Source organism: Lodderomyces elongisporus, chromosome 6, assembly GCF_030384665.1.
Source record: "Lodderomyces elongisporus chromosome 6, complete sequence".
In the NCBI taxonomy this organism is placed as follows: Eukaryota; Fungi; Ascomycota; class Pichiomycetes; order Serinales; family Debaryomycetaceae; genus Lodderomyces; species Lodderomyces elongisporus.
Window position 1 is genome coordinate 1,128,634 of NC_083678.1, and position 13,009 is coordinate 1,141,642.

A 13,009-nucleotide genomic window follows, 5' to 3' on the forward strand; every position below is an offset into this window, starting at 1 on the left:
AGAGAGAGATAGAGATGGTGGAATTAGAATTGTAAGCTTTTAAAGTTACTTGATCACTCTAGAGTAAACTTTTGTTTTATCACAAGAGAACCGCTCTTGGCGTAATGGTAACGCGTCTGACTACGGATCAGAAGACTGCAGGTTCGAGTCCTGTAGGGCGGGCACTTTTATTTTTTTTCTATGTTTTATTATTTCTCCACCAAAAAAAACATTTTTTTTATTTACACTTTTACACTTTTACGCATTTTCAAAAATTTTGTACTAATTAATCCTTTTTTTTTTTTTATTCCAAAAAAGGACGAAAAAAGAAAGAGATATGGATTTATAAATATACATTGAAAATTTTTTATACTGCTTGTTTGTTTCAAATCACCTTCTAGTTTGAAAAGGAGAAGCTATAGCAAAGAGGTGTAGTGTTGAATAGAAGAAACCAAATTTTTGTTTTCTTCTGTTTCTATAGCCTATTTGATTTAACATGTTATTGTTTTGGTTGGGAGGTGAGGTGATAGTTTTTGACATATTATTTAACATGGTTTTCCTTTTTATTTTTGTTTTTGTGTGTGTGTTGTGTTTTTTTTCTAGCATCATAGTGGCAACAAGTTTTTACTACTGTGAATGGTGAATATTCCCATAATTTGCAAATGATTTCTAAAGGAAATAAAAAAAGAGTAGAAAAAGAGTTGAATATGTAAATTGAACAACATATCAAATGTGTATATTACTATTTAAATTTTTTTTTTTTATAAGTTTCTCTTCATTTCTCATCTATAAAAGTTTCATTTTTGCTAAAGGTCTTTTGCTCATACATGTGTATCATTATTATGCTTCGGTCAGGTCAACGAGTCTCACACCAGAGACGTCTCTTGTTACCATGAACCCTCGTTTATCGCACTTTGTCAAGCCTCTTTTCGTTGTTGTAAATCTTTCAGTGTCGCCTTTGTAGAAGTTGCAAGTTTGCCAAATGTGGAATTGTACCAAGCTTTCAAAGCCCAACTTATCGGCTCTGTACAAGTTTGCTGCGTCAATGTTCAATGGTGAGTCTGGTTCTGGGTGGTCCATCAACTGCAAGATTGCCACTACCAAGCTTTCCAAATTCCAGGCGGGGCTCCATTGTGACTTCAATATATCTAGACAGATTTCGCCCAGTTTCAAGTCAACGTTTGGATGAATGATGGGGGTGATGTATTTTATAGTTGGTGGTTGTTGGGGATAGGTTGGAGGTACGGTGATGTCCAAGGTCCATTCACCATTGTAATACCATTGCGAGTCTTGTTTGGATGGTTTGGCAATCACGGCTCGCCAGTGATACAAGTCGTCATCTTGTAAAGGGGCAAGCAGTAGAATTTGTGGGTTGTTTGATGTAGGAGAGGTCTTCTTGTATTGGATGTATTCCTTGGTTAATCTTCTTTGTGCAGACATGATCTCCTTTTATTTTGTGTGTTTATGTGTATATGTATGTTTAATGTATATGGTGTATTGATGGTAAAAGATAAATGTGGATTTAAAGATCTTTATATATATATATATATATGTAGATAGATATAGATATGTGTGTGTGTGTCAGTATGTGTATATGTTATGTATTGAAAAAGTGGGTGTTGTTCCCCAGATTTAAAGAAAATCAGTGATGCTGTTGGTAGCTGACCTTTTCTCTTATTTTTTATTTTTATTTTTATTTTTATTTTTATTTCTCTCTCTCTCTCTCTCTCTCTATGATATTTTTTGTTTGCTTCACAATTTGCCTGTGACATCGGAAATAAAAATTTCTTTTCAATTTTAAATTTTATGAATCATTTAATCTCTATTTTAAGTAGTTGTAGTTGTAGTAGTAGTAATGGTAGTAATGGTAGTAAAGGTAGTAAAGGTAGTAGTTGTAATAGTCACGTGATACTATAAAATAACTCTTTTAGTCCATTTCTTTGTATTACTTGTGGTGCAAAAAAAAAACAGTTAAGAACCGAAGACTAGAAGAAACACTGCATTAAAACCGTTTTAATTTTCTTCATTTTTTTATTTCTATTTTTCAAAACAGAAAATGTGAAGAAATAAAAAAAAGAGACAGCGGGGTAAAAGAATGTCTTACGGAGTCTCTATAGGTGCAGCACTTAGTAAGTTATTGCACTACATAAACAAAGCGCGAAAACATGCACACAAAACATGTGTGTACTTCTAGACTATTTCTTTCTTTCTTTTTTCTAATGGACCGAGGTTATTAACAAATAAAATATTATGCGCAACAACAACACCACCACATACAATTTATCACATAAATGGAAGAGGAGGAGGAGGAGGAGGGAGAGAGAGAGAGGGGGGGAAGGAAAAGCGAAGGAAAAACAATTAGAAAGTAGTAACACTGATAGTAATGGATAAAGAATACAAAATCAAACACCGCTTCAAAGTTTATCATGTTTCCATATTCTATTCTTGCTTGTATTTATTTATTTATCTTTATCGAAAATTGGAATCAATGACAGGTTTTGACAGGCTTCCCTTCAGTTAAAAAAAAAATTCGTTTTACTGCAACAGAATTGACTTTTGTAGATATATATATATATAGAGTTGGTATTATCACGTGACTTTGCGCTTCCTTATCAACAATGTCTATTGCCTCTTATTCATTTTTTGCCCTGTTTGTTCTCACTTTGGGAAAGTTTTCAAATTTTTTTTTTAAAATCTTTTTTTGGCATCAAAACTAAGCAAAAAAAAAAAAACGAACTAGATAAATGAGGATAGCGTATATTTAACAACCACCAAAAAAGAACTATATTTTTAATTGTCATACATTTGTATGTAGGATACTCGTTGTGCATTTGGTCTATTCCAAGTAGTGGTAGTAGTAGTCGTCAAAGAGTAGCCAATGCCAAAAAAAACACATTTGCAATTTTTATAATATGTACAACCTCTGACTGTGAATCACGTGACTATTATAATTATTTATTAATTAACAAAAAAAATCCAATCAATTTTTGTAAAGCAAGGCAGTGCACAAACATTCTATGATCAAGCTTCTTTCTCTTTATAGCTAGTGATATGATTATTACAAAGACTCCAAAGAAGGATCTTATCAATTATTCCAACACTAATTTTATCAATAAACTACGTCTATTTCCAAACACAAATTAAATCAGAAATACAAAGGTACCGGCATTACTAATTTTTCATTTTGTTGTTATTATACTGACAAATTTAGCGGTTATCATTGGTCCACAAACTCCGGTGCGCCGCTTTCTACGCCTGAACCGCTCGCACATATTTTTATGCTCTAACCAATTTTTTTTATTTTATTTTTTTCTTTTTATTTTTTTTTTTCTCCCGTTTCTCCTCTATAAGGTTTGTGCAAAGCTCAATAATTTTTCACATAATACACATACACACATATACACATATACACACATATACAATCTTTCTCTCTCTCTCTCTCTTGAAAAAGATCGCAACTTTTTTTTTTGACTCATCCAGCTTATTTTTTATATACATACACATTCTCTCTCCCTTTTCCCTTTCCTTTTCCTTTTCCTTTTCTTTTTCTTTTCTTTTTCTTTTCCCAGTTCATTTTAAAAGGTTGTCACCACTACAAGGATCATGAGTTTCGCTAGCACCACAAGAAGGTGTTGCACTAGATCTTTTGCCTCCTCCACTGTTCGTCATGAATTAGAAAAGAAACCATTGAAACTCAACAAGTACTCTTCCGTTGTCACCGAGGACCCTTCCCAAGGAGCATCGCAAGCAATGCTCTACGCCACAGGGTTCTCCTCCGAGGACTTTAACCGTGCACAAATCGGTGTCGGATCCGTTTGGTGGACCGGTAACCCTTGTAACATGCACTTGATGGAGTTAAACAATATGTGTGCAGAGTCAGTCAACAAGGCCGGTTTAAAAGCAATGCAATTCAACTCAATTGGTGTTAGTGATGGTATCACCAACGGTACAGAGGGTATGAAATACTCATTGCAATCACGTGAAATCATTGCTGACTCATTTGAAACAATGACCATGGCTCAATTATATGACGGTAATGTTGCCATCCCAAGTTGTGACAAGAATATGCCCGGTGTCCTTATGGCAATGGGTAGACACAATAGACCCGCCATTATGGTGTACGGAGGTACAATCATGCCCGGCTCACCAACTTGCGGTGGCTCAAAGCTGAATCCCGCCATTGCAGATAAGATTGACATTATCAGTGCTTTCCAAAGTTATGGACAATTCTTGTCCAAACAAATCAACGAGGAAGAAAGAATTGATATTGTGAAAAACGCATGTCCTGGACCAGGTGCTTGCGGTGGTATGTACACTGCCAACACTATGGCCTCTGCAGCCGAAGTCTTGGGTTTAACTTTACCTTTTTCATCATCGGCACCAGCAGTTTCAAAAGAAAAGGCCGAAGAGTGTGCCAACGTTGGGTACGCCATCAGAAACTTGCTTGAACTCGACTTGAAACCAAGAGACATTTTGACCAAAAAATCATTTGAAAACGCCATTACATACATCATTGCTACCGGTGGCTCAACAAATGCAGTTTTGCACATGATTGCCATTGCTTCAAGCTTCGATATCGAATTAACTGTTGACGATTTCCAAAGAATCAGTGACTCTACTCCACTTTTGGCTGACTTTAAACCATCTGGTAAATACGTTATGGCAGATTTGCAAGCTATTGGTGGTACACCAGCAGTTATGAAGTTTTTGATGAATGAAGGTATGATTGATGGTTCGCAATTGACTGTGACAGGTAAGACCATTGCTGAAAACTTGGCCAATGTTCCAGAATTGCCAAAGGGTCAAGAAATCATCCACTCATTGGACAACCCATTGAAACCAAGCGGTCACTTGCAAATCTTGAAAGGAACCTTGGCCCCAGGCTCAGCCGTTGCCAAGATTACTGGTAAAGAAGGTACTTACTTCAAAGGTAAAGCTAGAGTTTTTGACGAGGAACACGCATTTATCACTGCATTGGAAAATGGCGAGATCAAAAAGGGTGAAAAGACTGTTTGTGTCATTAGATACGAAGGACCAAAAGGTGGTCCAGGTATGCCAGAAATGTTGAAACCATCAAGTGCTTTGATGGGATACGGATTGGGACAAGATGTTGCCTTATTGACCGATGGTAGATTTTCTGGTGGTTCACACGGATTCTTGATTGGTCACATTGTCCCCGAGGCAGCCGAAGGTGGTCCAATTGCTCTTGTTGAGGATGGCGATGAGATTGTTATTGATGCCGACAAGAACATCATTGACTTGTTGGTGAGCGAAGACGTCTTGGCCAAGAGAAGAGAGCAATGGACTCCACCTGAACCCAGATACAAAAGAGGTACATTGTTCAAATATGCCAAATTGGTTAGTGATGCTTCCAAAGGATGTGTTACTGACTTGTAATCAACGAGGATTGGAGAAATAGAATTAAAAGCAAAAGCGAAAGCGAAAGCAAAGTTGGAAAAGGTAAACTAAAAAGATAATCAATGGTGCAACAATGTCGCTTGAATGACACATCACCAGACCTTTTTATTTTATTATATTTTTCTATCTATTCTGATTCCTCCTCATTATTTATCATTTACTCAACGCGACACACATTACATTACTTCATTACACCTTCTTTGTTGTTGTTGTTGTTAAGCATGGTACTGTGTCGGTGAGTAAATGATTCCATGATTCAATGATTCAATGAATCATTTTCTTCATTTCATCAATCTTAGAGTGTTTTTTTTTATATTTATATATATAATTCATTTGCATACATGTATATATGTATCCAGGGAAAGGATCAAATACAGACTTATATTTTTTTTTATTTTAAACGCGCTTTACTTACCTAGTTCGTACTATATAATCCTCGCCAGATTTCGTAATGTACCTAACCCAAGGATATGATTGGTATTGTAATTTTGGTTCATTGATCCTGAGGTAACGAACTTGGATCCCACTTGTGGTGAAATACGGAATTGAGAAATTGACCTTGATTGGCTTTTTGCTTAAAATGTTTTCGGTATCGTCCATCACTGCAGGAAGACCCAACTCAGCACTCATTGTGAACAGCTTACCACCAGGGAATGTCTTTAATTTCCATACGAGGCATGACTTTTCAGGTATCCATTTAACAGAGCCATATTCGGGATTGAACTTTGGCGAGTCTGCGTCATCCGGGATGGGGATAATGACCTCGACATTATTTGCTGTAGACTTTTTCTTGATCTGTGCCCTCACAGTACATACAATCTCAATTCTTGAATGTTTATGCATCTTGGTCTTACAATCAACAAGGATTAATGGTTTTGATAAAAACTGCGCCAGCGATAAACGGTATGACATTAGTGTAAACTCGCCATCAGGTGGAATGAATGTGATAATCTTTTCATTCTCAAACTTGGACAAGCGAACACATTGATGGAACTTGATATCTTCCATCTCAACATTTTTTCCTGAATTGGATGCTCCGTTCTCGCCTCCAGCTCCATTATTATTTGATGTGAATATCCCTTTATCATTTAATCCTAACCGCAAATCGGGCATTCCACTTAAATGACTCTTGATCTTGATCTCTCCCAAAATCTCGCTATTCAAAACTTGACCTTTTGCGGTGATGAGCATGTTGATACTCTCCACAACATCCAAAAATGCTTCGTTTTTCTTATAAGAAATGCCATCTTTCCTCCAACTAACAGCATTTGTAAGTGCATTAGGTGGAGCTACAAGATGCGTTGGTGTACTTTTGATCAACGAGTAATAATCTTGAGTAATGTACTCCTTCAAAATCTTAAAGTCGGTGGTTTGCACGATGCCAAAGTCCATCATTTCGTCCAAGAGCTCATATATGATTACAAAGTTGTCTCTTATACTTTCCTCCTCTAAAGACTTGAAATATTGGGTCATGACATCAATCATCTTGGATAGGAATATGATTATTGTCATTATATTTTCATTCTTTCTTGTAAGTGCACAGATGTACAAGTTATTGTGATTAATGAAAATGTAATTGATTCCTTGATCATTTATAAACGGCTTATACTCTCCATCATCGATGGTATTTTCCAACTCCAATAATAACATGGGGAATTTTTCAATTGTGTTTGGTGGGATATCGCCCTTGTAATCTCGCGATAGTAAAGGTTTACCCTTGATATCCAAAAAGTGAATCTGCGAAGCCATTGTGTAAAGAGAGCTTTGAGAGACAATAGGGGTTTCAGTAAAAAGTCACTCAAGTGGGAGTAAGTTTTGAAATCAATGGTTTTGGTTGTGGTATTGGTGTTATTCTTTTATATTATTTTTTTTTTGGAAGGGGACGGCGAAAGGGGGGAGGTAAGGAACGGGGAGAGGTTGTGGTAAAATTCAGCTGGTCAGTTGTGATAACGGTTGGTGTCTTGGTGTCTTGGTGTCTTGGAGGCTTGGAGGCTTGGTTGGTGGTTTTTAGTGAGGTGTCTCTCTGTCACTGAGACTGTCACTGAATGTGAGAGTGTGTGTTTTTGTTTGTACGTGTGTGAGAACAAGAGATCAAAATTTCAAAACATTTGGGCAAAAGCGAAAAAGTGCAAAAAAAAAAAAAATTAATTATAAAGAAAATAAATTGCGGCAACAAAAGTAACAACAACAACAACAAAGGCAATAGAATACCACAATATTATTTTTTTCTTTCTTCTTCTTCTCCATTTACTATCAATCAAACTTGTAAAAATTGTTGCGGTATGAAGCCTTGAAGAAGTCGTTGCTTCAAAACATGTGGATTTGTTATGTTTGCAGTAAACTCATGGAAACAAGTTCTAATTTCTACTACAACAGTATAATATATATATATATATATATATACCGAGTTTCTATTCACGTCAAATACCCTTCACTACACATTGTTTCAACTTTTATTTCAAGTTGTTTTCCATTTTTTTTTTCTTTCTGTTTTTTTTTTTTTATTTATTTAAGATTAGTGAACTATTTGCTACGAGTGTTTGCTACACAAACGATTAAACTATTCACCTGCGCCCTAATCTTCTTCTCCTTTTCCTGGGCACCAATGTGGCATGACGGCCAGTAGTTACCACGGTATCGCCTGTTTTGAATCTTCTAGAGATCAAATCTCTATTGCTTCCGTCAATCTGTATTTGACTCAATCCGTTTGTCAAACAGTTGAGTATTATCCTCTCCTTCTGCTTACTTTGCAAATCTCTATTGTTGAAGCGACATATCGACCTCAACTGTTCAACAATTTGTTGTGCCTTGCGAAGCGACGAGTGCTGAACAAAGTTTCGTTTACACCAATCCAACTTTCTCGCACTTTCCACTTTAACAAACTCTGTGTATACTCGTAAAAGAGTTATATGATCACTTATCGAATGTGTCCATCTTGCAATCACCTGGTCCGCCAACTTCCGCTGAGCTTTTGGTCGATGAAACACATTCTGGATGCTTAGCATAGCGACAATAGCGAGCATTTCCATAGTACAACCCATTTCTTCACTAAGTAGAATACACTTTGCCAAACTAGGCTCAGTAGGGATCTTGGAAAGGTCAACCCCAAGCTTGGTGATTTCCAGTTTCTCATCCAATGCCTTGAGTTGCTTCAATTGCTTATATGCCGCGTTGACTGCTTGCATCGACGGTGGATCCATCCATTCAAACGTAGAAAGATGCATTGCTTTTAACATTAATACCGACGATGCAAGGTTTCGACGACGAATCTCTGGCGTTGATGATGGAGCTAGCTTACTATAAATGGACTCTGTATACAAACGATAGCACTTACCAGGTCCAGTACGACCAGCTCTACCACTTCTTTGCGATGCTTGTGCTTGTGAAATGGGGCAAATCTTGAGCATATCAAGCCCCAGTGTTACGTCTTGTAAATTTAATTTGCAATACCCAGAGTCCACGACATATTTAATCCCATCTATAGTCAATGACGTCTCAGCTATATTTGTTGCAAGCACCACTTTGCGCATCCCTGCAGGCGTCTCCTCAAAGATACGCAGCTGTTCATCACTTGGAAGCGAGCTATAACAAGGAAGAATAATCATCAGTGGATCATTTGGTTGCAACATCTTCATACGTTCTTGAAGAATCTCCGATGCAACTTCAATCTCCTCTTGACCTGTGAGAAATACCAAAATATCACCCGCGGGCTCAGAAATATGGATCTGACATACCGAGTCTATTGCTGCGGCCAAGTAATCCATTTCAGGCTTGTTTGTGTAAACAATATCAACTGGGAAAGTACGACCAGGAATATTTATTACTGGACACGAATTGAAAAACTTTGAGAATTTGTTTGAATCAAGCGTGGCAGAAGTAACAATCACTTTCAAATTGGGATTAGCTTTTGCTGCCTTTTTGAGAAGACCAAATAACACATCGGTGGCAATGGTTCGCTCGTGTGCTTCATCTAGCATGATGACAGAGTACTTGGATAAGCTTGGATCAGTTAGAGCTTCTCGAAGAAGCATACCATCTGTGAGATACTTGATCTTTGTGTTTGTCGAGGTCTTGTCGTCAAAACGAACATTGTATCCAACTAAGCCACCCAAATGCACATCCATTTCTTCAGCCACACGTCGTGCAACTGAAGTTGCTGCAACTCGACGTGGTTGCGTACACCCAATGATTTTGGACTGATTTAAACCTACTTCGTAGATGTATTGGACAATCTGGGTGGTCTTACCGGAACCAGTCTCACCTACTATTACCAAGAATTGATTATCTCGAATTTGGTTTATAAGATCTCGCTTCATTTTGTAGATAGGTAGAGACTTGCGTAGTTCTTGAATAGATTTCCTACTTTGCTTGATAAGTTTTTTGGGCTTGTTCTTTTTGAATGAAGCCATAGATTGCTTTAGTTGTTCATCCTCCTGTTCAGGCTTTTCTTTCTTTACGTATAAAGGGTCATTTTCTTCAACTGATCTGGAAACCTTGTCTCTTACTTTTTGCTTTTTCGCTTTTTCTTCACGAAACTGACGAGCAAGTGCTGATCCGTGTTCAATCGCAACGGGGAGACTGTTCTCCATATTGAGAACACTATTGATATTGGATCCACCAAATAGTGAATCGTGAGGTATATTGACACTATCAGCAATTAGAGGATCATAGTCTTCTGTGGCCTGGGAATTAGTGGTGGCAGTGTCTTTTGAGTCAGAGGTGGGAGCAGTTGAAGTCAAAGATATTCCCGCATCATGCTCTTCCAGTTTCGCTTCTTTCAAAGCATGTGGAGGATTTTCACCTAAGTTTTTATCCTTGTCCTGTTCAACTTCCCTGTGTGTCGCTCGTTCGTATTCCACCTCCTCTTTCTCGATCTTTTTCCCTTCTTCTTTCTCTTTCTTTTCTTCTTCTTTTTCGTTGTTTTTGACGTTCTGGATATGTGGTTCTTCCTCCTCCACCTCGTCTTGCACTACCCCTCTCATTGACAAAGAGTACTTTGTACGTCCTCTTTCAACTTTTTCATCCACAATAATGAAATTCACCAACTGGTTTTGATAAAGCACATCACTAGGGTGGGAAATAGGATTTCCATCAATGTCAATTTGTGAAACATGGCATAATCCCGATTTATTATCGAATGATATAAAAGCTCCATAGGGTTGGAGAGATGTGACATATCCTTGGTGAATCTTTTGTTTCCGTTTACTTTCTATCCCCTTACTATTAATCTTATGCTCATTCTCTTGTTCTTCTTTCTCCTCCATTTCATCATCATCATCATCTTCTTCTCGCGGTCGTTTGTTATAAAAATTGCGGTCGTTAAAAGTGTTACTACTAATGTTGTTGCTGGTGCTCTTTAGATTGTTATTGAGATTGCTATCACCGTTTCTGCCGGTCTCTAAATTCTTTATTTTCACATCATAAAACTCTTTCACAAACTCTTTGCTAAAGTCATCGCCACCATTTGCTTTAACTTTTGCATGGAATGTTTCAAACAGAACCGGTACACCAGATTTCGAAAAGACCAAATTCCCCAAAAAGTCTGATATTAATTGCTGATTCTCACTATCTAATGGTCCCAAGTGTTTCAGTATCACATATTTCGTTGACATTGTATTGTGTAATGGAAGGTTCTATTGGTACGCGGTTGCAAAAATAGTCGATTCTTTGCAAGTCGAAGGAGAAGCCGAGAAAGAGTGTGTATGTGAGCGAGTTGGTGGGGGGGGGGGGGGGGGGGGGGATGGGAAATTTGAATCTGTGATTAGGCACTCTCTCACTCTCACTCTCTCTGTATTCTTTCTTTTTTCTTCTTCTTCCTCTTCTTCTCTATGCTCTATGCTCTATGCTCTACTCTCAGTTTTTTTATTTTCTATTTTCTAATTTCTAATTTTTTTTTTTTATTTTTTTTTTACTAGTTCTCGGTTCAGAATTCTCGATCAATGTTCGCCACCTCGACCCACCATCATCACTGATATAAGCCATACTTTATCAATACACACTCAATACATTTATATAAATTCAAATATATTCACATACATTCACAGACATGTCCAGAGAAGACCCAATCAAGGCAGAGAAGGATTTTTCTGCAACTTTAGATGAGCAGTTCCCATTGATTGAGAAAGTTTCAGACTACAAGCAGCAATTGGAAAAGTATTTGGTGTTGGAGAAGCAAACTCGTCAATCATCAGATCTTGCCTCGTCGAAAAGAGTGTTGAACAAGATTGTCACGACATTGGTGCAAAACGGAGATTGGGAATACTTGAATGATCTCATTACTACACTCAGTAAGAAACATGGACAATTGAAATCTTCAATTCAGGCGTTCATTCAAGATGTCATTAAACTGCTAGATGAGTTGAATAACCTGCATTCTCATGAACTTGAGACCAAGATTAAACTAATTGAAACAATTAGAACTGTTACTGATAAAAAGATCTTTGTTGAAGTTGAAAGAGCCATAGTGTCCAGACAGTTGGCTGAAATATACCTAAATCAAAAGAATGACCTTGACAAAGCTGTGGATATATTGTGCGATTTACAAGTTGAGACATATTCACTCATGCCATTTAGTGACAAAATTGACTATATATTGGAGCAAATTCGATTGACTTTGCAAAAGGGAGATTACGGTCAAGCCAGAATTCTTACGAGGAAGATTTTGCTCAAAAGTTTAAAAAACTTTCCCAAAGCAGATGAGTACAAGGTCGAATACTTGAAAATGCTCATCCAGATAGACACATTCGAATACAAGTATGAAGGTATATACAAGAATTTGAAGCTCCTTGTGGAGGCATTGCCTGAAGCAGAGCGTGCAAGTTACGATGATGAGTTGGAAATTTACAAAACTTTGGCTCATGGATTTGAGTCTGATGATTTGGTAGAGCTCAAGATTCCAGAATCAAAGATTTTTGAAGACGAAAAGAAAGTTGAGAGACTCAAGAAGAAAGTAGTAGAGCACAACTTGAAGCTTTGTTCCAGATACTATAAGAAGATTAGATTGGACCATTTGGCCGAGCTTCTCAAACTCACAAAGGACGAGACTGAGACATATATCAATGAGATGAGCTTAAGGGCGAAAATCAATAGACCTAAAGGTATTGTAGAGTTTAGGACTAGTGGTATGGATTCAAACGAATTGTTGAATGATTGGTGCTATGATGTTGCTAAACTTGTTGAGGAGGTAAATGCTGTGGAACACTTGATCAACAAAGAAGAGATGTTGCATGGTATACAACTCCGCACATGAGAAAATTAAGGAAAAAATAAAGGAACAAATTGAAAACTGTGAAATCAATTAAATAATTTAACCGATTACATACTTATTGATGAATTATAGTTGTAATAGAAGGTTTTGACCTTACGCATACCAACTTTACTTCATTATTGTTTTTTTTTTTTTTTATTTTCTTCTTCTCAATTTTTTGCGTTTTAAAAATAATTTGCATGTAGTGGCTGTTCTGTTGTTTAGACTTGGAATTATATTGGGTATCATAGTTGAGAGCACCTTACTTCGTAGTGAAGTACTCAACCAACATTTTTATTAGTTCTATCTGTTCCAATGTCTTCATTTCCATTTCCATTTTCTTTTTCTTTATTTTTTGTTTAATTT

The 13,009-nt window shown here is 37.1% G+C and overlaps 5 protein-coding genes and 1 non-coding gene across 6 annotated transcripts; 3 read left to right on the forward strand and 3 right to left on the reverse strand. All coding sequences in view use genetic code 12, as the record gives it.

Moving 5' to 3' along the window:
• Window positions 1–90: 90 nt before the first annotated feature.
• On the forward strand, window positions 91–162 carry PVL30_004904. The gene has a single exon. It is a non-coding gene; the product is annotated as a tRNA-Arg (tRNA).
• Window positions 163–819: 657 nt separating this feature from the next.
• PVL30_004905 (uncharacterized protein) lies at window positions 820–1,419 on the reverse strand (the record flags this gene model as incomplete). The annotated part of the gene is made up of 1 exon (XM_001524999.2): window positions 820–1,419. The coding sequence occupies one exon, from the start codon at window positions 1,417–1,419 to the stop codon at window positions 820–822; it is 600 nt and encodes a 199-aa protein (XP_001525049.2).
• Window positions 1,420–3,582: 2,163 nt separating this feature from the next.
• Window positions 3,583–5,376, forward strand: ILV3 (dihydroxy-acid dehydratase ilv3; the record flags this gene model as incomplete). Its single annotated transcript, XM_061119628.1, has 2 exons — window positions 3,583–3,586; window positions 3,656–5,376. The coding sequence occupies 2 exons, from the start codon at window positions 3,583–3,585 to the stop codon at window positions 5,374–5,376; spliced, it is 1,725 nt and encodes a 574-aa protein (XP_060975611.1).
• A 432-nt stretch (window positions 5,377–5,808) lies between these two features.
• apm1 (AP-1 adaptor complex mu subunit Apm1) lies at window positions 5,809–7,146 on the reverse strand (the record flags this gene model as incomplete). Its single annotated transcript, XM_001525001.1, has 1 exon — window positions 5,809–7,146. The coding sequence occupies one exon, from the start codon at window positions 7,144–7,146 to the stop codon at window positions 5,809–5,811; it is 1,338 nt and encodes a 445-aa protein (XP_001525051.2).
• An 815-nt stretch (window positions 7,147–7,961) lies between these two features.
• On the reverse strand, window positions 7,962–11,009 carry PRP22 (DEAH-box ATP-dependent RNA helicase prp22; the record flags this gene model as incomplete). The annotated part of the gene is made up of 1 exon (XM_001525002.2): window positions 7,962–11,009. One exon carries the CDS (start codon window positions 11,007–11,009, stop codon window positions 7,962–7,964), a length of 3,048 nt encoding a protein of 1,015 aa, XP_001525052.2.
• A 434-nt stretch (window positions 11,010–11,443) lies between these two features.
• Window positions 11,444–12,646, forward strand: RPN5 (proteasome regulatory particle subunit; the record flags this gene model as incomplete). Its single annotated transcript, XM_001525003.1, has 1 exon — window positions 11,444–12,646. The coding sequence occupies one exon, from the start codon at window positions 11,444–11,446 to the stop codon at window positions 12,644–12,646; it is 1,203 nt and encodes a 400-aa protein (XP_001525053.2).
• Window positions 12,647–13,009: the final 363 nt, after the last annotated feature.